Raw genomic sequence first — 26,850 nt, 5'->3', positions numbered from 1 at the left:
CCACACCTATGGGACATGTTCGCTAGCAAGGGGTACCCTGCCTCCATCACTAACACAGGCCACAACATCGTGGATACCCAAAAAAGACAAAGACCTTGAATGCGGATCATACAGACCAATTTTGCTGCTCAATGTGGACGCAAAGAGATTCGCGAAAGTCCTGGCCAAGAGACTGGAGAGCTGCATACCGGACATGGTCGCAGAGGACCAGATGGGCTTTGTCAAGGCTAGGCAGCTAACTGCGAACATCAGGCGGCTGCTGAATGTGATACTGACCCTATCTGGGGAGAGAACACCAGAGGTGATCGTCTCCCTGGATGCAGAAAAGGTCTTCAACAGTCGAATAGAAGTACCTCATTGAGGTACTGGAGTGGCTTGGACTCGGGACAGGGTTCACCTCATGGGTAAAACTGTACAATGCCCCCAAGGCAAGCATTGTGACCAACACCACCAGCTCCGAATAATTCCAGCTGCACAGAGGCACAAGGCAGGGATGCCCACTGTCCCCGCTCCTGTTTGCTCTGGCAATTGAACCTCTGGTGATCACTCTGCGAGACGCGAAACACTGGAAGGGCATCCAAAGAGGGGGCAGAAAGCACTGAGTCGCACTCTATGCAGATGACCTGCTCGTCTACGCCTCGGACCTACTGAACGGCCTGAAAGGAATCAGAAAGGAAGAGTTGGAGGCCTTCTCGGGCTACAAACTCAACCTGGGCAAGAATGAGGCATTCCCGGTGAGCCCAAAGCCAATTCTGTGACCTGGGGATCTAGGTGGCCCATGACTGGACACGGATTCACAAGTGGAATCTGACCAGTCTGGCAGAGGAAGTAAAAAAGGACCTACAGATATGGGATGCATTCCCGCTTTCCTTGGCGGGGAGGGTGCAGACGATCAAGATGAACGCACTGCCAAGAATCCCTTTCCTGCTTAGATCCATACCGATCTTATCCCCAAGGCCTTTTTCCAAAAGATAGACAAAATAATCACGACGTTTGTGTGGAAAGGTGTGAACCCAAGGATCCCTAAGTCGACACTGCAAAGGAGGGAGAAATATGGGCATCCTGACCCTACCGAAACTGCAATACTACCACTGGGCAGCCACAGCCGAGAGGGTGAGGGATGGATACATGAACCCAGCATGGAATGGGTGAGGTTGGAGGAGCCCTCCTGCAAGGGAATAACCTCCCAGGCTCTCGCCACGGCAGCGCTCCCATCACTCCCCCGGCAAAGAATACATTCTGCCCAGCGGTGGTAGCCACATTAAGGACATGGAACAAAATGAGGCAGCATTTTGGTCTAATCGACATGTCCTCCATGGCCCTCTCAGCGGCAACCACAGATTCCCACCAGCCATGCCTGACGCCACCTTTAGAAAATGGGAGACAGGACGGGGGGATGCTAGCAGTCAGGGACTTTTACATGGGGACAGACTTGCGACCTTGGCCGAACTGCCGGAATACCTGGAGCTACAGACAGGACAGGAACTTTGGCACATTCAAGTTAAACACTTTAGCCGCAAGGAGACGGCAAGGTACTCTAGGCCCCCAAGAGACACATTCCTGGAAGAGCTAAAAAACATGGAGAGTAAAGAGGGGAGGAACTGTGCGGGCATCTATGGACGGTTGCTGGAAAGGGCAAGAACACCACTGGACAGAGCAAGGCAAAAATGGGAGGACGAACTGGGAATGGAAGTTGGTTGAGGACTCTGGAGCGAAGCACTGAGTAGGGATAACTCCACCTCCTGCACTAGGTTAAGCCTCATGCAGATAAAAGTGATGCACCTAACCAGAACCCTAATGAACAGGTTCTTCCCAGAAGTGGAGAATAAATGTGAACGGTGCCAGGGAGGACAGGCCAACTCCGCCCACATGTTCTGGGCCTGCCCCAGACTTGTCATGTTCTGGACAGCCTTCTTTGAGGCGATATCCAAGGTTGTGGGGGAGAGGATGGAGCCGTGCCCGAGAGTGGCAGTATTCCGGGTATAGGACCAGCCAGAACTACATATGGGAAGAGGGCCCTGGCTTTTGCTTTCTTAATCGCACGCCAGAGAATCCTGCTCGGCTGGCGATCGGCAGCACCACACACAGCTGCAGACTGGCTGGCAGACCTATCAGAATTTCTCCACCTGGAGAAGATCATCCGAGGGTCAGTCAAGGGCATCCACAAAAAGTGGGGGCTATTCATCAGCCTGTTCCAAGACCTGTTCAAAGTAAACAGTGACTGGGAAGGGGGTGGGGGGGGGAATAGAGGAAAACAAATCAGAACATACACAATAAAAGGAACAGAGGGGGAAGGGGAGAAGACGTGAGGAGGGAACCCAAGGGAGTCACAGAGCGAAACAAGGGGAAAAAGAGAAGGGAGAGGGCAGGAAGCCCCTCCAATCCTGCAAGGACAACAGCTAAAACAGCAGCAGAAAGAAGTGGAGTGCCGTGTATGGCACTGATGGATCTGTACTTTGTTAATATATTTATGTGTCGCCGCACTATATATTAATTTTACAGAACTCAAGACTGAGCTTCTTGGGTGAAGTCAAGTATAGCCTTATTTATGTCAGTTTTAAAGTCTACTGATCAAGTCAAATTTTATGCGAATACAGAATCTAGAAAGTTGTTTGTCCAACGCTAATACAGATGGTTGATTGAATTCAAAAATGCAATTTAGTTTGTGGTAAATTCTTCAGATCAAAATGCACAATACAAAAATAAAATGAAAGAAAAGTAAGAATAGGTTTCAAAGGTTAGGTTAAAGATGAATTCAGAGAGAGCGAGCAAAGATTTTCTCCCGGTCTCTTAAGGAAATCATAATCTTTTTAGGCTCTGTCCCCTTTCTGATTGTGATTGGGTTAAAATAATTATAATTCATCTAATCGACCGAAATGTCTGTCTATCAAGTTTTAAGAGATAATATGGCATGGGAAACGTCTCTATGTTTCCATAATATGGTGTGATCAAACCACCTGTTTCCCACATGTTTTCTTGAACTGGGATGTTTGCCCAGTAATGATAACAATGAGTCTATTCTGCAACATGGATAGTCAGTTTGAGAACTGACTTCCTTATCAGATCTTTTTCCATGCTCTCAGCATTCTTTGCTAATATATGATTTTTAATAGTCCTTTCCTGGGCTTCCGCCTCTGGGGTTGCAGAACAAGGTGCTGTCGAGGGACGAAATAGGGAAGTGTGGAAGGGAAGTTAATGAGTTGCCCACTTAGAAGCATGCTGGGAATATTGACTATATTTTAACACTGCTTTTGAACGAAAATGGTAGGTCAGGCAGTATTTTGGTCTTGGCCTTATTATAATAACACATTGTCCTCCGAAAGATAACAAAATGCGTTCTCAAGTTGTTTTTAGCCAAGGGCAAGAACATATGTACTACGTATTTCATCTTACGTACTTTCCAAGGTCTATTTCATATAAACATGGCTGTTTACTTCAAGCTGTTATTTCAAACTGTAAAGATATGCTTTCTTCGGTCGAATCTCAGAGTACTGTGGAATGGCTACTTTGCCAGACAGGCCTCTCCGCAAATATATTTGTGTCAAATTAATATCTTTTAACGAAACTTGAAGAATTTGTCTTTATTATAATTTCCATGACAGAGGTGGATCTGAGACCAGGAAGAGATCAGCCATGACCTGATTAAATAGAACAGCAGGCTTGAAGGACTGAATTGCCTATTTCTTCTCCTAATTCCGTCGTTCCTATCTCCTTCCCATTCTGCTCAAAATGCTTGGCAAATTGCAACTCAAACTCTACCACCATCAACTTGGCCAGCATGTCCACCGTAATGGGTGTAGCTCCATCCGGTGAATGCCAAACTAGCACTAGTTCCTTTTTGCGTTGGGATTTCGACATCCTATAATTCCTATAACTTTATTGAAGTCAGCTCACATAAAAGCTGCTCCAAAACTGTGTGAAAAGGGCCAAAAAACAAGAACTCTGGCGGTAGCTACCCAAAGTGCGATCTCCACCTACACGTGGTCACTGGAAGTCCTTCCCAACAAAATATTTTTTGTTCTCCATTTATTCTTCTCTATTAGTAATCAGTTGCTATTCTTTGGGCTACTAATTCTCGGTCCTCTGGAACTCTTCCTTAATCCTTTTTGTTTGTTCTGTTGAACCGCTCAAGTTTTTTTAAGTTCTTAATCTCTTTCAAGTTTCTAAATCTGATCAGAAGTATAAGAGGTATAAAAAATCTCTGCAGCTCAAGCAAGTACTTTCAATACATTGCATCTTGTAGTGTTGGGATATGATGGGCTTTTAGCTTGTAATTCCCATTAAGGCAAGTTACAATCTTCATCATATTAACAGGGAAAGGTGGCAATTTATGAATGAACGTTCTCTGGGATGGTGGGTATTGAAAATTTTATTTGAAAATTCATTAAACATATGGACACTTGGTTGGGGTGGAGCCGGGAGTGCAGGAGGCGAAAGAGGCCGGTGTGCTGGCCTTTGCGTCCCTAATAGCCCGGCGAAGGATCTTGCTACAATGGAAGGATGCGAGGCCCCCAAGCGTGGAGACCTGGATCAATGACATGGCAGGTTTCATTAAGCTAGAGAAGGTCAAATTCGCCCTGAGAGGGTCGGTACAAGGGTTCTTTAGGCGGTGGCAACCTTTTCTCGACTTTCTGGCTCAACGATAGGGTACTGGGACAGTAGCAGCAGCAACCCGGGGAGGGAAAAGGGGAGGGAAAAGGGGGGGGGGCCGACAATGACTATGTTTGTTTATTTAATTTTAATATTTTTTTAAGTTCTTTTGTTGTTCATTTGGGTTGGGGGGGTGGGGGGATGTGATACATGCGCCGATACGGTCTGGGGGTGTCACAGTTATTATGGGTTATTTTGTTGCATTTCATTGTTTGTCGTTATGTTTTATATTTTCTGTAAAAAATTCCAATAAAAATTATATTAAAAAAAAACATATGGACACTTTGCACCATCAGTAAGGCATCGGTCACATCAGCTTTTGTACAACAGCAATAATCAAATATCTACAGGGCCAATATCTTCCCATTTAACAGTAAAAAAAAAAATCACTTTCCCACCTGTCTTTTTATCTCAAGGCACTGATTTCTTGCCAGGGCATGGTTCCATAGATACAGGATGTTCTCCGGTAATGGTGACCATTTACTTGTTATTTATTCCCCTATAGGGAATCACAGCTAAACCTAATCTGGTTCTTTGTTGACTCTCAACGGTGCACCATTCCATCAGGAGCCGGAACAACAGCTTATTTACCTCCCCAACACAATAGGTAAATTGACGTGCCCCTACCACAACACCACTTTGCACACTTAGTGCAGACCAGCTAGTCAAACACGAGATCCTCCTGGCCTGGCTTGTTTCTCTAACCACTGGATAAACCATTGAAAGAACAGCCACTCCTTTTTGCAGTTGGTTTATGCCTTCTTACAGATGGCGTGTGATCATTGAAAATAATACATGACCACAAACATTAAACCAATTTAAGGAAAATACTTTTTTGGTTCAGCCATGATGGACCGAATTGCTTCCTTTTTTGTTGTATAACTGTGATCTCGGCAGGCTCAAAATCTAACATCTGTAGAAATGTTCATATAATTTTGCAACTTGCGCAATGTGACATGTTACATCAAATGAATTATTACCAACAGTCCCCCCCAAATGGCATAATAAATGACTTACTAGTTCCACCATAACAAATTCATCCTGTGTGAGGCCGCTGCTCCCACTGGACTGGTCTGAATGAAGGCTCGCATGCAGAGGTGATTCTAGGGTAGGGGAATCAGGTGGATTGACCTGAATTAATAAAAGAGAAAGTACCCATCAACTTAGATATAATGGATGATCAGTAGCATTTAGGAAAATTGTTCAACAAAGAGAAAGAACCTAGGTGTCAGTGAGATGCATCAGAGTGACAACATATGGATGTTTAGTTTATAATCTGGCACATAGTAAATTCTTGATTTTATATCAGATTTTCAGGAGTTATTGGACAGCAGCGGTAGGGGAAACTAGAGTTTGCTTTCAAACATGTCCAAACAGCAAGAGACTCTGCACCACGAGAAGAGGTCTGGGGACAGTGGAATATTCCTTGTATTTAATTGTAAACTTAAGCGATAGTAAAACAGGCTGATAAGACAAGACTATCTAACATCACTAGCTTGAAGCAGTTGCAGAGGAAGCATTCCATGTTTTGTTGACTTCAAGTGGTTTAACAAAGGTCCAAAAGTAAAAGAAGAATTGGGGGAAAAGCAAGTCAGAAAGGATTAATCATAATTACGGCAAGGTTATTGGTAAACATTACCTTTTATTAAACATTCTACTAACTGTATACAGTACGAGAATAAGTTCAAGGCTTCACATAGAACTACTTCTCAGCATACTCTGTTGTCATGTAATCCTATATCAGATGATGTAAACCATTTATTTACATATTTAACATTAACCCTTTACACTGCATCACTCCCCAAGTCTCTGACCTTATTAAATACATTTTTTCCCCATTATCTGATAAGTAATGGTGACCATGAAACTATCATCGATTGCCCTTAAAACCCATCTGGTTCACTAGCCTCCTGTCGGAAAGGAAATCTGTTTTTCTGGTCTGGCTGAAATGTGATCTGCCACTCAGTTCAAGAGCAATTAGAGATGAGCAAATGGTGGCCTTGATTGCAAAACCCACATCCCATGATGTAGCGGAGCAAGCTTGATGGGCTGAATGGCCAACATCAATGTTCCAGTTTCCTAAAACTGGCCATTAAATTTCTCAGGCAGACTCACCATGACATCAGTGTCCTCAGATTCAACAATTTTTGATGCAAAAACAGCAAATGGTAAATCCATATTGGCAGCAATGACCTGCAGAAAATTGGACACAGAATGGGATTTGTTAGAACAAAAGATGTGATAATTTAGTGCAGGGAAGTAACAAAAATAAATAATGAATGTTATAATTTATATTTTTATCGATTTCAACATCAACTGGGCTGCTTGACTGAGGTCAGTTACTCAGCAAAGCTTTGTGCTATCATGGTTAAGCAGTAATTGGTTGCACCAGGATACAATGACAATAACACAAACATGACTTAAAACTGTTGAGGACTAGGTGCCTGAAATTCAAGGATATAAAGTGTTCAGAAAAGATATGAAGATAAAAGGGAGGTGGGGTGGCAGTACCGATTAGGGGAGGCATTTCAATCTTGAAAAGAGATGGTGTCCTTGAGGGTCCAAGGAAAAAAATCCATTTGGGTGGAGTAGAGAAGCAAAAAAGGACATGATCTTGCTACTGGGTGTATTCTATAGGCCTCCAAACAGTGAGAGAGAGATGGAGGAGCAATTCAGCAGGGGAATCAGATGTGTAAGAGATATGGGATCATATTTGGGAACTTTAATTGCTGAAATATTAATTGGGATAGTATTGCAGTAAAGGTTAAGTAGAAGAGGTACTTCTGAAATGTGCTCAGTAGAATTTTCTTGATCAGTAGATTTTCAATTCAACTAGAAAGACATTGCAGAATCCAATACTTAGAATGAGGTTGGTCAACGGATCAAGTGTCTGTGGGAGAACACTTGGATAACAGTGATCATCCCCTCATGAGGTTCAGACGAATAATGCAGAAGAGCTAAGAATGCTCTGAAATGAAACATTCCAAATTGGAAGAGGGCTAATTTTAATGGGATGAGAAGGGATCATACCAGTGTAAAGTGGAATTAAAGACTGACAGGAAGAAGTGTAACGGAACAATGGGTGATCTTTAAAGGAGGGGATACTCAGTGCTGGAGCTCCCCCATGAGTCGAGCAGCTTGGATAGCAACCCACTGCCTGAGACTCAGGAGACCCCAGAGCTCGATTTGGAGGATGACACTGACTTTCCATCACAGCTGTCTCCAACACCCTTCGCCATCCCAGAGACACTCACCTTGGTGGGGCACTTTAATGAAGAGACTCCTGAGACACTCTTTGGTGCGCACCACTCAGCTAATCCGGTACAGTAGGTGGAGGTAGGAACACCTGAGGGGGTGGACGGTCAGAGGGCGGGCTGACTCCAGGAACTAGCTGCTGTGCAGTCAGATTTTGGGCTTCTGGAATGGACAGCCCCATCGATTGTGCAGATGCAGTCGCAGAGCCAGGGACTACATGAGGGTTTGTCTGCGAGCATCCAGTATCTGCAGGTGCAGTTGGAGGTGGTGCCGACCATACTTGCCACCCAGGTCAACACTGCACGGGTGGCGTCCGCGGTGTAGACATTGGGGACGATGGTTTTGGTTATGGATCAGCATGTCCAAGGCTGGGGCATTCTGTGTGGGCGCAGGCCGAGGCTCAGGACAGGGTTGCCGACTCACAGGCGACCATGTGCCAGAGCCACCTGGAAATCACAGCGGAACACCCGAGCATGGCCCAGTCACAGCAGGCCATGGCTAGGAACGTCAGCGGCATTGTCCAGGCGTTGGCCAACATGGCACAGATGCAGAGTGAGTGGTCCAGTCCCAGAGGGAGATGGTGAGGTCACTGGCTGATGTGACATAGACCCAGAGGGTGGTGGCACAGTCAATGGATGATGTGGTGCAGTCCCAGCCGGACTTGGTCCACTCCCTGTGCTCCATGGCCACCAGCATGCAGACCCTGATCGAAACCACAATGGGCCTCCAGGACTAGGAGCGTCAGGTGATGTGGGAGCCTCAGGGGTTAGCTACGCTCGCACCCCTGTCCCAGGGAGTATGCCGGGGGCCATCAGGCATCCCGAAGAAGGATAAGGTGATGGGGCTTGTGCTGGTGACTCCGCAGTGGAGGTGCCATCACCATCACCCCAGAGATCTGATGGGACCATGTGATGGAATGGCCAGCTCACATGCAGGGATAATCCAGGTGTACGGTGGGAAGTGCTAATGCGGGCAGGAGTCAGATTTCATCATAAGAGGCGGAGCTCTAGAGCTCATGGCAAAGCGAGTTATCATCCTCCATCCCATGGACCATACACGCTATTACTGTCAACCAAGGGCTGACACCCCCATAGTGCAGCAGGTATGTATCATGGAGGGAGTTGCAGGTGGGGGGTCGAGATGCAGTGTCCGTGCCCCTGGCCAGTAGCCCCCTCACTCCTCCTCTCCCCCTGATGATAGGAATGCAATGGAGAGAAAGCATTTGACACAGGCCCACAGAAAAGGCAGGTTAATAAAATTGTGTCCCATGGAATGGGAGGGTCAGTGTCCAATTGGATAAAACCTGGCTTAGAGACAGAAAACAGCAAGTTGTGGTGAATGGTTATTTTTCAGACTGGAGGATGGAAGTTAGTGGTGTTCCCCAAGTGTCAGTGCTCAGACCGCAGGTTTTTTTGATATTGGAGTACAGAGTACCATTTAAAAATTTGCCAATAATACAAAATACAAAATTTAGGAAAACAATTAGGACGGTACTACTCAACTGTAACAAGACATAGATATCCAAGCAGAAGGGCAGACAAATAAATGTCAGATTAGGGATTTAATGCAGAGGAGTGTGATGGAATGCATTTTGGCAGAAGGGATTGGGAGGGGCAATATAGACTAAAGGCACAGTTTTAAAGAGTGCAGGATTGAGGGACGATGGGAGGGGATGCATGTGCCTAGATCTTTGAAGGTGGCAGAAGATATTGACAGTTATGGGATCGCATGGATAAAGGCACTGTATCACAAGTGAGGAAGTTATGCAGAATATTTATAAAGCTCCGGTTCGGTCACAACTAGAGCATTCCGTCCAGTTCTAGGATGGAGGGGCATTTGAAAAGTTGCAAATTACCAGAGTAGTTCTAGGTAACCATTTTAGCAGCAAAGTTAGGTTGAAGAAAAGGTTGTTCTCTTTGGAGTAAAGGAGATTAAGGGGAGATTTAATAGAGGTATGTAAGATTACAAGGAAAACCTATCCCATTAGTTAATGGTACAAGGACTAAGAAACACAATCAAGGCAAAAGCTGCATGGGAATGCGAGGAAGAACTGGATGGGCATTTGAAGGAAATAAACATGCAGGACTACAGGGCAAGAGTGGAGAAATGGAACTGATTGGAATTGCTCCGTGGAGAACTGGCACAGACTTGATGGGCTGTGATATGTTGGGTAAGCTGGTTCTACGAAGACTGCGTTTACTGCAGTAGTGAGAGAGACAGGATTCCAACACTTGAAGAAATGCAACTCGATTTTATTGATCTCTTAACTATTATACATACTTTAACTGTGGGTTGACACTATGCTGACTTGACTGGAGACCCGAGGCTAACCTGACCAGACTATCTTACTACCACATGGTGTATGTTCTAGTTGCTGCTCACGGGCTCTGACTGTCTCAGAGGCTGGATCCCAAGAGAGCGGGAAAACTAGTGCCCTCTGGCTTTATAGTGGTCGTGTCCTGTGTGATGATTGGCTGCTGTGTTCTGTGTGTTCACTGGTCATCCTGTGTGTCAATCACTGCCTGTCTGTGCACCATCATATACTTGTATGTATATTATGACATCTCCCCCCCTTTTTTTTTACTTAAAATAAAATGTGTGTGGGTCAATAAATAGTGAGTGTGTGTGTACAGGAGCCTGACTAAATACAAAGTATGTTAACATATTTACATGGGAAGGTGTCCAGTGCAGATAGGATAGAGGGCAGATAATAAATTAGGAAGAAACAATATGTACAGATGTGTAAACGGATCACAAGGTAATGCAACATTCAGTCTATAAATTCAGTCTATAAATTCAGTCTCTGTGGTCGGCGACAAATTCTGGTTGACCGCCTCAAGGGTAGGTCAGAGGCCCTGAACGGGCGGAACTGCCTCCAATGCAGAGGTCGGTAAAAGAACTGGCAGATCGGTGGCCTCGTGAGGAACCAGCATGCGAGGTGGGACATCATGTTCAGGTGGCGGGCGTGGAAGTAGCCGCAGTGCCCGTCTATTACGCCGAAGAAAGGAGCCATTATGCATGTGAACGAGGAATGATCTCGGGGCCACTTGCTTAACCAGCCACTGTCAGGTAGCTGAACACTAACTCAGTCAGCAGGGACCAGAGCAGGGAGATCTGCGGCGTGGGCGTCGTATGCCGACTTGCATTGGGCCCGAGACGGTTGCATCCTCTGCAGGACCGGAAAATTGTCAAGGTCCGGGATGTGGATAGCCAGCACCATCGTCCGTAGTGTGCGGTTCATTAGCAGCTGTGCAGGGGACATGCCAGTGGACAAAGGAGGCGCCCTGTAGGCTAACAGCGCCAGGTTAAAATCCGAACCCAAGTCATCAGCTTTGCACAACAGTCTTTTAACAATGTGGACCCCCTTCTCAGCCTTCCCATTCGACTGGGGGTAGGGGGGGCTTGAAGTGATGTGTGCAGTGGCGGACTGGCCAGGGTGTCAGCTTGCCCGATGGCAAGTGGGCCCCTGATGAAGTGGGCCCCCTATATCAAATAAAAATGCAATAAAGAAACAAACACAGACAACTGTTTTAGTAATAAAAAGGAAGAAGAAAAAAGAGAACAGGACACAAATAAGCAGTGCATGAAAAGGAACGAAGCAGGGGAGGTTGTGGAAGGATGTGGAATGGGGGGCCCGGGTCCATAAGACCATAAGACATAGGAGTGGAAGTAAGGCCATTCGGCCCATCGAGTCCACTCCGCCATTCAATCATGGCTGATGGGCATTTCAACTCCACCTACCAGCATTCTCCCCGTAGCCCTTAATTCCTCGCGACATCAAGAATTTTCGGGCAAGAAGGGTCGGGCATAATTAAGGAAATTCCATGTTTTCAGCAAGAATGTGTGAATTTAAAGATAAAGTACAATTCGTGATTTGAGATGGTCGGCAACTTCAAAGGATATCAAGCAGTAGTTTTGGTTCAGCCGGTACATCGGTCCGGGGCCCGGAGAGCCAAGAAGGGGCCCGTGAATCTCTGAAGGGCCCTTAAAAATTATAATTAATTAGATAAATAAATCTCCAACTTCTTTCCTGAGATTTGTATTCTAACTTAATAAAATATAATGGTTTTTAAAAAGAGCAATACCAAATAAAAATGCAATAAAGAAACAAACAAATAATCACTCAGCGTATGAAGGAACGAAGCAGTGTTAAACGGATGTGAAGAGGGGTGGGGGGGGGGCTGGTTCTACCGGGTCGGACATAGTTGGAAATCCAAGTTTTCAGCAAGAGTGTGTGAATTTAAAGATAAAGTTACAGTTCGTGATTTGAGATGGCCGGCAACTTGAAAGGATATCAAGCAATACATAGGGCCGTGAGGTCACCGAAAAGGAGAAGCGGTACCTTTGACCGTGAATCATGAGGTCAAAGATATTGAAGTGATAAGCCAGGATCGGTAAACTCAAAGGGTTGCGACTTGTAACACTAACATGTTTTACTTCAAAGTCTTCTAAAGTTTGAAACCATATTGACAGCATTTACTTACTTGTATATATTTGAAACTACAACCCCGTTATCAAGTTATCTACAAACAAGTGGTTTAGATATGTTTACTGCATGGAGTTTGGTAGATTCAGCTACAACAAAGTTGAAGGAACAGACAAGAACATTTGATTACGTTCACAGCAAGGCTTTGGAATTTGTAAATAAATGTAATGACAGGATTTCACAGATGAATATGGATGAAAATCAAACATTGGAAATTGATGCGTTGGAAACAGCATTGCCAGTTAAGAGGCAGAGGAAGAAGAAAAGAATGGCAGATGAACTTATTTTTTTTTTTTAATAAACAATTTTATTGAGGTAGTTTTTGGCTTTATAAACAGTTACAGACATCATCAGAAAGGAAGCAAAAAAGGCAAAAATGTGCAAACATCCACGTTCTTTCAATACTTCCACCGTAACATATTGCACAAGCCCGCTCCCCTCCCATCGGTACTACCCGCCATATTTTCCCTCCTACTCTACTCTAACCCCCCCCCCCCCCCCCCCCCCCCTGCTGACGCTCACTCTCCCGCAAAGAAGTCAATAAATGGTTGCCACCTCCGGGTGAACCCCTGCACAGAACCCCTCAAGGCGAACTTGATTTTTTCCATCCCCAGGAAACTCGACATGTCCGCTAGCCACCACTCCGTCTTCGGGGGCTTTGAGTCCCTCCACGCCAATAGTATTCGTCGCCGGGCTATCAGGGAAGCAAAGGCCAGCACATCGGCCTCTTTCTCCCCCTGGACGCCCGGGTCTTCCGAAACCCCAAAAATTGCCACCCCTGGGCTCATCACCACCCTTGTTTTTAGCACCTGGGACATGACCCCCGCAAATCCCTCCCAGTACCCCCTCAGCTCAGGGCATGCCCAAAACATGTGAACATGGTTCGCTGGTCCTCCCGCACACCTAGCGCATTTGTCCTCTATCCCGAAAAATTTGCTCATCCGAGCCACCGTCATATGGGCCCGGTGAACGACCTTAAATTGGATCAGCCCGAGCCTAGCACATGTCGCGGTCGAGTTTACCCTACTCAGGGCCTCTGCCCACAGCCCATCCTCCATTTCCCCGCCTAGCTCCTCCTCCCATTTAAGTTTCAGTTCCTCTGTCTGGGACCCTTCCTCCCTCATGAGCACCTTATAAATACCCGAGACTCTACCCTCCCCTTCATCCCTCCCAGAGACTATTCTGTCTAGGATCCCCATTGGCGGGAGGCGCGGGAAAGATGGGACCTGTCTACGAACAAAGTCCCGCAACTGTAGGTATCTAAAATCATTTCCCCTTACCACCCCAAATTTCTCCTCCAAGCTCCTCAAACTCGCGAAGCTCCCTTCCAGGAACATATCACCCACCCTTCCCGCCCCTGCTCGCCGCCATACTCGGAACCCCCCATCCATACTGCCGGGGGCAAACCGATGGTTGTCGCAGATTGGCGCCCAGACAGACGCCCCCATCTCCCCCACATGCCTCCTCCACTGGCCCCATATCCGCAGGGTCGCCACCACTACCGGGCTGGTGGTGTACTTGGCCGGCGGCAGCGGTAGAGGAGCCGTGACCAGGGCTTCCAAACTGGAGCCCCTGCACGAAGCCGCCTCCACCCGCTCCCAAATAGACCCCGTACCCACCATCCACTTCCTTATCATAGCGATGTTGGCCGCCCAGTAATAATTGACCAGACTCGGCAAAGCCAGCCCTCCCTCGCTGCGGTTCCTCTCCAACATCGCCTTCTTTACCCGCGGAGACTTTCCCGCCCAGACAAAGCTCATGATCAGCCCGTTAACTCTTTTGAAGAAGGACTGTGGGATAAAGATCGGGAGGCACTGAAAAATAAACAAAAATCGAGGGAGGATTGTCATCTTTACAGTCTGCACCCTCCCTGCCAGCGACAGCGGGAGTGCATCCCATCTCCGAAACTCTCCCTTCATTTGCTCCACCACCCTGGCCAAATTTAACTTATGCAGCCTGCCCCAGTCTCGTGCCACCTGGATTCCCAAATACCGGAAATTTTCCTCAACCAGCCTAAACGGTAGCCCTCTCAATCTATTCTCCTGGCCCCTTGCCTGGACCACAAACATTTCACTCTTGACCGTATTTAATTTGTATCCTGAGAACTGGCCGAACTCCCTCAGCATTCCCAGTATAGTTCCCATCCCGGCCACTGGGTCCGACACGTACAGGAGCAGGTCGTCTGCATAAAGAGAAACCCTGTGTTCAACCCCGCCCCTCACCATCCCCTTCCAACCCTCTGCGGCTCTCAGCGCCATCGCCAGCGGCTCTATGGCCAGCGCAAACAGCAGCGGGGAGAGCGGGCAGCCCTGCCTGGTCCCTCGGTACAACCTAAAGTACTCCGACACTTCTCTGTTAGTCCTGACGCTGGCCCTCGGGGCCTGATATAATAATTTGATCCAATCCACCAATCCCTCCCCGAACCCAAACCGTCCGAGCACCTCCCATAGATAGTCCCACTCTACCCGGTCAAAGGCCTTCTCGGCGTCCATTGCCACCACTACCTCCACATCTCTACCCGCCGGGGGCATCATTATCACGTTGAGCAATCTCCTCAGATTGGCCGCCAGCTGCCGACCTTTAACGAACCCAGTTTGATCCTCCCCAATCACCTCCGGTACACAGTCCTCCATTCTCCCCGCCAGTACCTTTGCCAGGAGCTTGGCGTCTACATTAATCAGGGAGATTGGCCTGTAGGACCCGCACACCTCCGGGTCTTTACCCCGCTTCAATATCAGAGATATGGTGGCTTGTGACATTGTCGGCGGCAGGGTCCCTCTGTCCCTTGCCTCATTGAAAACCCTCGCCAAGACCGGGCCCACCAGCTCAGAGAACTTCCTATAAAACTCTACTGGGTATCCATCCGGCCCCGGGGACTTCCCCGATTGCATGGCCTTTAGGCCCCCCAATACCTCCTCTACTCTAATCGGGGCGCCCAGCTCTTCCACTTGCCCCCCCCCAACTGTTGGGAATGTTAACCCGTCCAGAAACCTTTTCATCCCCTCCGGTTCTTCCGGCGGCTCCGAAGTATACAGCTTACGATAGAAGTCCCGGAATACCCTATTCAATTCTGCCGGATCCTCCACTTTGCGCCCCCCCTCGTCCCTCACTCTACCTATTTCCCTGGCCGCCTCCCTCCTCCTGAGTTGCTGCGCTAACAGCCTGCTAGCCTTTTCCCCATACTCGTACACCACTCCCCTCGCCTTCCTAAGCTGTTCCACGGCCCTGCTCGTGGATAGTGCCCCCAGTTCCGCCTGTAGCCTCCGCCTTTCCCTGAGTAAAACCTCCCCCGGGGACTCCGCGTGCTCTTCATCTATCCGGCCCATTTCCCTGACCAATCTATCCATCTCTGCCCGGTCTGCCTTGGCTTTGTGGGCCCCAATTGAAATCAGCTCCCCCCGAACTACTGCCTTTAGCGCCTCCCACACGGTCGCCGCTGAGACCTCCCCAGTGTCATTCACCTGCAGGTAATTTTTTATACATTTCCGAAGCCTCTCGCAGATCCCCTCCTCCGACAGCAGTCCCACATCTAGCCTCCATTGCGGGCGTTGATAACTCGCTCCCCCGAACTGCAGGTCCACCCAATGCGGGGCATGGTCTGAAATGGTAATTGCTGAGTATTCCGTGTTCTTTACCTCCCCCATACAGTCCCTGCTTATTACAAAGAAATCTATCCTGGAATATACTTTATGGACGTGCGAGTAAAACGAGTAGCCCCTTCCTGTTGGCTGTCCCTCTCTCCAGGGGTCCACTGCCCCCATTTGCCCCATAAACCCTTTCAGCTCCCTTGCCATTGCTGAGAGTCTACCCGTTCTGGGACCCGACCGATCCAAAGTCGGGTCAAGGACCATGTTAAAGTCCCCTCCCATTATTAGCTTGCGAGAATCCAAGTCCGGGATCTTCCCCAGCACTCTTTTAATAAAGTCCACATCATCCCAGTTCGGGGCATATATATTCACCAGCACCACCCTTCTCCCCTCCAGTCTGCCCCGTACCATCAGGTATCTGCCCCCCCTGTCTGCAGATATGCCCTCTGCCTCAAATTGCACGCGCTTGTTGATCATGATTGCCACCCCTCTGGACTTCGAGTCCAAGTCCGAGTGGAAGACCTGGCTAATCCAGCCCTTCCTTAGCCTGGTCTGGTCTGACACTTTCAGATGTGTCTCCTGCAACATAATTACGTCCGCCCTCAGGGCCCGCAAGTGCGCGAACACCCGCGCCCTCTTAACCGGCCCATTCAGTCCCTTGACGTTCCAGGTGATCAGCCTGGTCGGGGGGCACATCCCACCCCCCCCACCCCGCCGGTCAGCCATAGCCTTTCTCGGGCCGGCCCCTGACCCGTGCGTCGCGCCATTCCTGGCCCGCCCTTCGGCTGCCTCCACCCTCGACCTCCTTTCCAGTGCCTATTTCAAGTCCCTCTCCCGTCAGCAGAACAACCCCCCCCTCCCCTAACCCCATCCCCCGATACCCCCACCCCCGCCATCTACTGGCTGTTACTTCCCCCCCCATCTGACTTCCTTGACTAGCCAATCTGCTAGCCCGGTGACTCAACACTCCGGCGCCTTCCTGTCCCATTCCCCTTGTTTCCCCGCCCTCCTCCCCACCCACTGGGGCAAGCCAGTTCCAGTGTCTTCCACGAGCTGCACAAAAAGCCCAAACAGGAAAAAATAAAAATAAAAAAAAAATAAAAAAAAACCCCCCCATAAAAAGGGAAAAAAACCACAGAAAAAAGAGAAAAAGCACATAAATGTCCATGAACAAAGGAAAGAGTCTCAAATGTTCCGCTTGGCCCCTTTGGCCCAGCAAACCGTTGAGCAGCGGTCCAGGCACATTCGACGTTCCTTCCCACAGAAATCCTCGGGCCCTAACTCGCGTCCTTGGGGCCTCCTTTCGGGACCAGCCCCAGGTCCCTCACAAAATCCATCGCTTCTTCGGGCTCGGAGAAGTAGTGGTGTTGACCCTGGTGCGTGACCCATAACCGGGCTGGGAACAGCAGACCAAACTTCACGTGCTTCTTGAACAGCACCTCCTTGACATTCTTAAAGGCTGCTCGCCGCCGAGCCACCTCCTGGCTTAGATCCTGATAAATGCGGAGAACACTGTTGTTCCACGTGCTGCTCCTAGCGCTCTTTGCCCACTGCAGCACCCGCTCCTTGTCCACGAACCTGTGGAACCTAATCACCATCGGGCGGGGGGGTCCGCCCGGCCGCCCCTGCCTTGCCTGCACTCTGTGTGCCCCCTCCAGCTCCAACGGTCGTGGAAAGGCTTCGGCTCCCATCAGCTGCTTCAGCAGGTCTGCTACAAACGCTGCAGCATCAGCTCCCTCCGCCCCCTCCGGGAGGCCGACCATCCTCAGATTGTTCCTGCGGATTCTATTCTCCAGCTCCTCCACTCTGTCCAGCAGTCTTCTCTGCCGCTCTTTCAGGCCGTCCACTTCTACCGCTGCAACCGTTTGCGCATCCGCCTGCTCCTCCACCGCCTCTCCCAGCTCCTTAACTTTCACATCCTGGGCGTCCATCCTCTGGTTCAGCTGATCCACCGCTTTCTGGATTGGGTCCAAGCTGTCCCGCTTCAGCGCTTCAAAACTGGACTTCATTACCTGGAGCATGTTATCCAGCGCCAACTGGATTGCTGAGTCCGGGGTCCGTGTGTCCGCCATCTTAGGTCCCAGGTAATTTTCTTCAGGTCCTTGTCTCTGTCCCTTTTTCTCCTTCTTCTTCTGCCTTCTGGAATCCCGCTGTTCCATATGCCGCAGCCCGCTCCTCAGCGCCTTCGCTGCCGCTTTCCTTTGCCCAGCACCTTAAATTTTTACCCCCTCCTGGGCATCTGAAGTGGGTCCAAGCTGTCCCTCCTCAGCAACTCCAAACTTTTTTTCCCTTTGTCCTGGAGGAAGGAAGGTCCGTGGGTCCGCCATCTTACCCTGCAGGTCAGCTTCCTCCTTGCCTCCGTCTCTCTCTCTTTCTTCCTCACCTGCTGGCCTCCCACACTTTCATTTTCTGCAGCCCGCTCTCCTCTTCTGTTCCCGGCAGCCTTTCTGCCGCCTCCGTGGTCCCGCTATCGCGGGGAAACAGCTGTTCAGTCCCGCCGGAGTGAGAGCCCACCGAATGTGCGGCTCACTCGGACATCGCCGCCACCGGAAGTCCCGGCAGATGAACTTATTGATGATGAAAGAAATTCCTCAGATTCTCTAGCTGATTTTCGAGTAAATGTGTTTAACCTAATAATGGATCGCATTGTCCAGTCACTAGAATCACGCTTTGTACAACAAAAACAGTTGTATAAAGATTTGTCCTGCTTGGACCCAGCAAAGTTTAAAACTATTGCAGAGAAGGGCCTTGAAGATGAAGCACTGGAAGGTATTATTAAGCTGTTTCCACAAATCAGCAAAGATCAAGTAATATTGGAATTGTTTTCTTTTGCTTCAAACTTTGATGTATTAAAGCTATTGCTTAATGATGGTGAGAATATGGATTCTAGTTGCAACAATTGTAAAATTTGCAGCACTTGCCCATCATGTGTACTAAAAATTCTGGCATCCAACAGACTTCATGACAAGGCATATGATAACCTTTATGACAAGGTTAAGAAATTCGCTGTCTGAGGAGAATTTGGAATCATACATGTTGCTATCCATTGTAAAGGAATTGTTAGATGAATTGGATGCAGAAGCAATTATTGGCAGATTCGCACAATCATCTAGCGAACACAAACGATTGCTCTTAATATGGTGGACTGCATGCAATGCTCTATTGTGCTTTTGAACTATCTGTTAATGTGTAAATTGTGCAGTAAACATTTAAAAATATCAACCAATTACTTAAAATAAAAAAAAATAAAAATTCAATTATAACATTCTGTATTTACATTTGGTATCTACTGCCAGTAATATGTACAGTACATGTACACTGTATTTACTAAGAAATACACATTTTTTCCACAAAAATTTTAATTGTACCCTTTTTTCCATATGTATTTTTTGAAAATTTTATTTATTCGTTATGAAAATTAAATGATAGCATTGTAGTTGTGGGTGGGCCCCCTTTGCCTCCTGGCAACCAATATTTTTAGACCCAGTCCGCCACTGGACGTGCGTAAAATTGTACAGCAGGGTAAAATCCGTCCACTCCTGGCTGAAGAAGCAAGGGCCATTATCAGTCATAACTGTGTAAGTGGAATGCCATGACAGGCAAAAGTCTCCTTGCATGCCTTGATTACTGTTGCTGATCTGAGGTCAGTCAGTCTGACCACCTCGGGGTAGTTGGAAAAGTAGTCCACGAGGAGGACATAGTCTCGGCCCCTTGCATGAAAGAGGTCAATACCAACTTTGGACCCTGGGGAGGACACCAGTTCATGCGGCTGTAGAATCTCTTTAGGCTGAGCTGGCTGGAACCTTTGACATGTTGGGCAATTGAGGACCGTGTTGGCGATATCCTGGCTGATGCCTGGCCAATATACTGCCCCTCGGGCTCAACGGCGACACTTTTCAATCCCCAGGTGACCCTCGTGGATTTGGCTGAGGACCAGCTCTCGCATACTCTGTGGGATTACTATCCTGTCCAGTTTCATTAGTATGCCAGCCACTATCGCTAGATCGTCCTTTACATTATAAAACTGGGGGCACTGCTCCTTTTGCCAACCATCCGTGAGATGTCGCATGACCCGCTGGAGTAAAGGATCCCTGGCCGTCTCCTGACGAATTTGCATGACCCTTTCATCAGTGGCCGGAAAGTTGGATGCACAAAACTTCACCTGAGCGTCTATCTGGCAAACAAAGTCCGACTGCTCGCACGGCGTGGTGATGGATCTAGAGAGTGCGTCGGCCACAATGAGCTCTTTGCCCGGGATGTAGACCAGGTCGAAATCGTAGCGGCGGAGTTTGAGGAGGATACATTGTAGCCGTGGCGTCATATCATTGAGGTCTTTTTGGATGATGTGAACCAATGGCCTATGGTCCGTCTCGACCGTGAATTTGGGGAGTCCATACACATAATCATGGAATTTGTCAATTCCTGTGAGGAGGCCCAGGCATTCTTTTTCAATCTGAGCGTATCGTTACTCAGTGGACGTCATGGCTCTCGAGGCAAAGGTGACAGGGGCTCATGAGGAGGAATCGTCCCGCTGGAGGAGTACTGCCCCAATGCCAGCCTGGCTTGCGTCGGTGGAGATCTTTGTCTCCTTGGCGGCGTCGAAAAACGCCAGTACCGGGGCCTTGGTGAGTTTCGCCCTGAGCTCACGCCACTCTTGCTCCTTTGTTTTTTTAACGAGATTGCTGAGAGCTGTGGTGTGTGATGCAAGGTTGGGGATAAACTTCCCAAGGAAGTTGACCATCCCTAGGAAGCGGAGGACCGCCTTCTGGTCCTCCGGGGTCTTCATGGCGTTGATCGCCAACACCTTGTCTGCATCTGGCTGCACACCGAACTGCGAAATATGGTCGCCAAGGAACTTTATTTCTGATTGACCGAACGAGCATTTGGCTCTATTGAGTCGGAGGCCATGCTCATGGATCCTGTGGAACACTTGCTTGAGGCGATCGATATGCTTCTGAGGAGTTGTGGACCAGATAATGATATCATCGACGTACACTCGCACCCCCTCGATGCCCTCCATCATTTGCTACATTATGCGGTGGAACACCTCCGAGGCGGAGATGATGCCAAAGGGCATCCGGTTGTAACAGTAGCGACCGACCGGGGTGTTAAATGTGCACAGCTTTCGACTGGACGTATCGAGCTGTATTTGCCAAAACCCCTTGGAGGCATCCAGCTTCATGAAAAACTTGGCGTGAGCCATTTCGCCGGTGAGCTCTTCTCGTTTAGGTATAGGGTAGTGTTCCCTCATGATGTTACGTTTCAAATCTTTGGGGTCGATACGAATGCGAAGTTCCCCTGATGGTTTTTTGACACAAACCATGGAGCTAACCTAGTCCGTGGGTTCCGTGACCTTAGAAATTACGCCTTGGTCCTGAAGGTCTTGCAGCTGCTGCTTGAGGCGGTCCTTAAGGGGTGCCGGCACCCGACGCGGTGCATGAAACACAGGTGTGGTATTCGGCTTCAGGAGTATCTTGTATCGGTAAAGGAGTGTGCCCATAACTTTGAAGACGCTGTGGTATTGTGCTGTGATGTCATCTAATTGGGCTGGGAAGTTGACATCTGGCGAGGTCGTTGCCTCTGCGGACGACATGGTGTGAACCCGCTGCACAAGGTTCAGGAGTTTGCAGGCCCGAGCACCGAGCAGGGAAGCTCTGTTGGTTCCTACAATTTCAAAACGCAGGGTCGCTTTTGAAGAACGATGGGATACCGCAAGCTGGCTTGAGCCACTGGCAGCAATGGCATTGTCACTGTAGTTGAGAAGCTGGCAGGCCGGTGGAAGAATGCTTGGCTTGACGCGGATGGTATCAAGGTCAGACTTTGAAATGAGGTTCGCTGAAGTGCCGGTGTCCAGCCTGAAGCATATGCGAGCCTTGTTGAGCGTAAGGGTGGCACACCACTCGTCGTCCGGATTAATGCTCATCACTGGGAGCAGTTTCATCTCTGTGCTGAAAGCAGCGTATGCTTGGTGATGATGCCCACCTGGAATGGGGATGTGAGGCCCTCGGTGTCGGGATCTGGAAGCATGTCGGAGTCTGCAACGGGTTGCTGTACTGACCGGACGTTCCTGCGCTGCGACTGGGATCGCTGTGTGTTGGGCAGATCTGCACAGGGCTGCGTAGTGGCCAAGCTTGTCACACTGGAGACAGCGTCGAGATTTTGCGGGACATTGCCGCTTTAAATGGGCGGAGCCACAGTTGTTGCACATCATGGCGGCGACGTCAGGACGCTCCATGCGCCACCGCGTATGCGCGGTGCGGTCGAACGATGTGCGCACCTGCGCAGTTCTTTCATCGGCCTCGCCGTCCCCTTGGTTGTGGCGTGCATGCGCAGGAGCCCGGGAAAAGCGCGCGAAATGGCCTCCCTCATCCAGACTCAGGTCCTGGAGCTGTTTTACGGCCTGCAGCCGCTCCGCATTGTGGGGGCGAAACTTGCAGGTTTCGATGGCGATGGTAAGGGTGAGCTGCTTAACTTTAAGGAGCTGCTGGCGAAGGGGATCGGAGTGGACCCCGAAAACGATCTGGTCGTGGATCATGGAATCGGAGGTGGAGCCGTAGTTGTAGGACTGAAAAAGGACTGAAAAGGTTCATCCTTACCATGAAGCCTCTGCTGGAACACATAGCGTTCAAAGCTCTCATTGACTTCGATGTCACAGTGGCTGTCGAACTTCAGCAGGACTGTTTTAAATTTTGTCTTGTCCTCGCCTTCAGCAAAGGTGAGGGAGTTAAAGATGTGGATAGCATGGTTCCCGGCTGTAAAGAGAAAGAGAGCGATCTTCCTGGCATTCGATGCGGCTTCGAGGTCGGTGGCTTCGATACAGCTGGAACTTCTGCTTGAAAATCTTCCAGTTTGCACCGAGGTTGCGGGCGATGCGGAGGACGGCGGACGCTGTCCATGTTACCGGATGGCTGATCGCTGGTCAAAGGCAGACTATCTCAAGGTAGGTCCGTCAAACCCGAGCATGACTCACTGGTACCATGATGTGTTGGGTAAGCTGGGTCTGCGAGGACTGCGTTTACTGCAGTAGTGAGAGAGACAGGCTTCCAACACTTGAAGAAATGCAACTCGATTTTATTGATCTCTTAACTATTATACATACTTTAACTGTGGATTGACACGATGCTGACTTGACTGGAGACCTGAGGCTAACCTGACCAGACTATCTTACTGCCACATGGTGTATGTTCTAGTTGTTGATCACGGACTCTGACTGTCTCAGAGGCTGGATCCCAAGAGAGCGGGAAAACTCGTGCCCTCTGGGCTTTATAGTGGTCGTGTCCTGCCTGGTGATTGGCTGCTGTGTTGTGTGTGTTCACTGGTCATCCTGTGTGTCAATCACTGCCTGTCTGTGCACCATCATATACCTGTGAGTATATTATGACAGACTGATTATCCTCCTGTGCCACAATCATTCTATGAAAATACCTATCAATGCTATTTCCCTATACTCAACACCCTCCATACAAACATTATTGCATCAGTCAATCTGAACAGATGAGCAGCTTCTTTATGTTACAAAATCAAATTTATTGGAAATAAAAGCTACTATCAGAATATATATAAAGACAGTGAACTGGGGTTGTAATAATAGGTTCTTGTAATACCACACAGAAGGCTACTAAATAAAGTTGAGTCCTGCGCAATTAGTGGGTTGATTTTGAGTTGGATACAAGTATTAATTACATTCTTTTGAACAGAAGATAGTGATTAAATGTTATTATTTCTGACTGGGGAGGTCACTAGTGCCACAGCACTGAAACACTCAAAGTCACAAATGACATCCCATGTAACTGTGGCAAAATATTCCTCCTTGTCCTCTTGAGCCTTTGGCCACACCATCTTTTTACAACACCTCTCCTCCGCCATCCAATTGCATGGGACAGACCTTACCTAGTTCCATCCTTAGCTATCTTATTGTGGTACCTGCGATGTCTTCTCTTTCCATTCCTGCCCCATTACATCTGGAGTGTTTGCGTCCTTCCTGACTTATTTCCTTTGTTCCCATTTCTTTTATGTTATTTTGGTCCCTGGACCCACAATCAAATAGCGTGACCAATCCACTTATCCTGCACAACGTTTTGGGGGTGAGACCCAAGTAGACACGGGGAGAACGTGAACTCTCCACACGGACAGTGACCCGGGGGCTGGAATTGAACCCAAGTCCTCGGTGCCATGAGGCAGAAGTGCTAGCCACTATGCCATCATGATGCCCTCAGTTGAAATTTAAAAGGTTAAATATTGCTTTTATTTTATTTTAATAAAGTTTGTTTAGAAAATAACCAAGCCCTATTTCTTATGTTATCACTCCTGGAACAAATCGATCTTTCTGCTCTGCAGTAAAACTTAAAAACATTATGGTTCTGGTCCAGTATCTTTTAAAAAAATATTTTTATTGGCATTTTCAACAGCATAACAGTTTGACATGTAAGGCACATGGTATTTACAAAGTACCAGTTTAAGATGTGTCTGGTATTTACAAGCCAGTTTGTGCCTTATGTACAACAGTTTTCACAAGCGGTCCCGCCCCTCTTCCCCTTCCGTGTTGGAGGCATGTTCCATTTTTTTCCCTCTGCTAGGGTTTTTTATTTTTTGCTGTTTGGTTTTGGACGCCAGCGTGGCCCTTCCTCTTTTCCCGCCTTACCCTCCGTGCTTCATTTGTGCTGTCTTTGGGATCCCTTCCCTCCCTTCCCCCTCTCTGCCCCTGTCTCTTAATTGTGTCTTCCCTGGTCTTCCTCTCTCTTTCTCCCCCCACTCCCTTCCTAGTCGCCGTTTGCCTCAAATAGGTCTTGGAACAGGCTGATGAATGGCCCTCACGCTTTATGGAAGCCATCCTCTGACCCTCAGATGGTGAACTTGATCGTCTCCAGGTGGAGGAATTCTGCCAGGTCTGCCAGCCGGTCTACAGCTGTGGGTGGTGCTGCTGACGGCCAGCTGAGCAGGATTCTCCAGTATGCGATTAGGAAAGCAAAAGCCAGGGTGTCGGCCCTCTTCCCAAACGAAGGACCTGCTGCTCTGGTAGCCCGAAGACTGCCACTCTCGGGCATGGCTCCACCGTCACCTCCACAACCTTGGACATTGCCTCGAAGAAGGCTGTCCAGAACATGACAAGTCTGGGGCATGCCCAGAATATGTGGACATGGTTGGCCAGGCTTCACCTCCAGGAAGAACATGTTCATTCAGGTTCCAGTCAGCTGGGCTTTGTGCACCACTTTAAACTGCATAAGGCTTAGCCCACTGCAGGAAGAGGTGGAGTTGGCCATGCTCAGTGCTTCACTCCAGAGTCCCCAACCACTTCCATCCCCAGTTGGCCCTCTCATTTCCGTCTAGCTTTGTCCAGTGGTAATCTTGCCCTGTCTAGTAACCGTCCATATATGTTCCCACAGTTTCCCCCCTCATTATAGCCAGTGTTGATTAGCTCCTCTAGGAGAGTGTCTCTCGGGGCCCTGGGATACTTTGCCGTCTCCTTACTGAGAAAGTGTTTAATTTGGAGATGCCTCAGCTCCTGCATCGTCGGTAGGTCCAGGTCCTCTGTTAGTTTGTCTAAGGTCGCGAGTCTGACCCCGATGTAGCGGTCCCTAACCGCTAATGCCCCCTGTCTTGTCTCAACTTTTTAAAGGTGGCGTCTAGCATGGCCGGCGGGAATTTGTGGTTGCAGATGGGGGCCATGGAAGACATCTCGGTTAGGCCGAAATGTTGCCTCATTTGATTCCATGTCTTTGATGTGGCTACTATCACTGGGTTGGATGTGTGCTTTGATAGGGGGGATGGGAGCACTGCCGTGGCAAGTGCTCGAAGGATCGTTCATTGCGGGAGGACTCCTCCAGCCGCATCCATTCCGTGGTTGGCTCTTGTATCCATCACCCTCTCGGCTGTGGCCACCCAATGGTGGTACTGTAGGTTCATAGAACATAGAACAGTACAGCACAGAACAGGCCCTTCGGCCCTCGATGTTGTGCCGAGCAATGATCACCCTACCCAAACCCACGCATCCACCCTATACCCGTAACCCAACAACGCCCCCCCTTAACCTTACTATTAGGACACTACGGGCAATTTAGCATGGCCAATCCACCTAACCCGCACATCTTTGGACTGTGGGAGGAAACCGGAGCACCCGGAGGAAACCCACGCACACACGGGGAGGACGTGCAGACTCCACACAGACAGTGACCCAGCCGGGAATCGAACCCGGGACCCTGGAGCTGTGAAGCATTTATGCTAACCACCATGCTACCGCGCTGCCCCTTCAGTAAGGCTAAACTGACCATGTTTTTCCTCATTTGTAGCGTTTACCTGTGGACCCTCTGGTTCTCCCCCCAAAGACATAATTATTTTGTCTACTTTGTGGAAATAGGCCTTGGAGATGAAGATCCGTATAGGTATCAACAGGAAGAGCAACCTCGGCAGTATGTTCATTTTTGTTTTTTAAATTTAGACTACCCAATTCATTCTTCCAATGAAGGGGTAATTTAGCGTGGCCAATTCACCTAGCCTGCACATCTTTTGGTTGTGGGGTACAAATGAGATATCTTGAACTAGCAGTGACTTATTCTATTGCATGACTCCTGGACTCACATCCAAGTAAAAAAATAGAAACACAGTCCAGTAAATTAGCACCAATTAATTCACTTACAGTAATGTGCTATTCTGTCCTCACAAGCAGGCTTTTTGTTTTATAAATTTAGAGTGTCCAATTCATTTTTTCCAATTAAGGGGCAATTTAGTGTGGCCAACCCACCTACCCTGCACATCTTTTGGTTTGTGGGGGCGAAACCCATGGAAACACGGGGAGAATGTGTAAACTCCACATGGAAAGTGACCCAGAGCCGGGATCGAACCTGGGACCTTGGCGCCGTGAGACAGCAGGGCTAA

General features: G+C 48.6%; 1 protein-coding gene across 1 annotated transcript in view; it reads right to left on the bottom strand.

The window, feature by feature from the left end:
* The window catches only part of atg13 (ATG13 autophagy related 13 homolog (S. cerevisiae)), a 207,915-nt gene that overhangs the window by 8,725 nt on the left and 172,340 nt on the right, over positions 1 to 26,850 (bottom strand). The window contains 2 exon segments of the mRNA XM_038807451.1: positions 5,668 to 5,781; positions 6,766 to 6,843. Of these exon segments, the coding sequence (XP_038663379.1) occupies positions 5,668 to 5,781; positions 6,766 to 6,843 (192 nt within the window).

The sequence above is a fragment of the Scyliorhinus canicula genome, chromosome 9, assembly GCF_902713615.1.
Source record: "Scyliorhinus canicula chromosome 9, sScyCan1.1, whole genome shotgun sequence".
NCBI lineage: Eukaryota > Metazoa > Chordata > Chondrichthyes > Carcharhiniformes > Scyliorhinidae > Scyliorhinus > Scyliorhinus canicula.
This window is presented reverse-complemented; position numbering and strand designations above follow the sequence as displayed.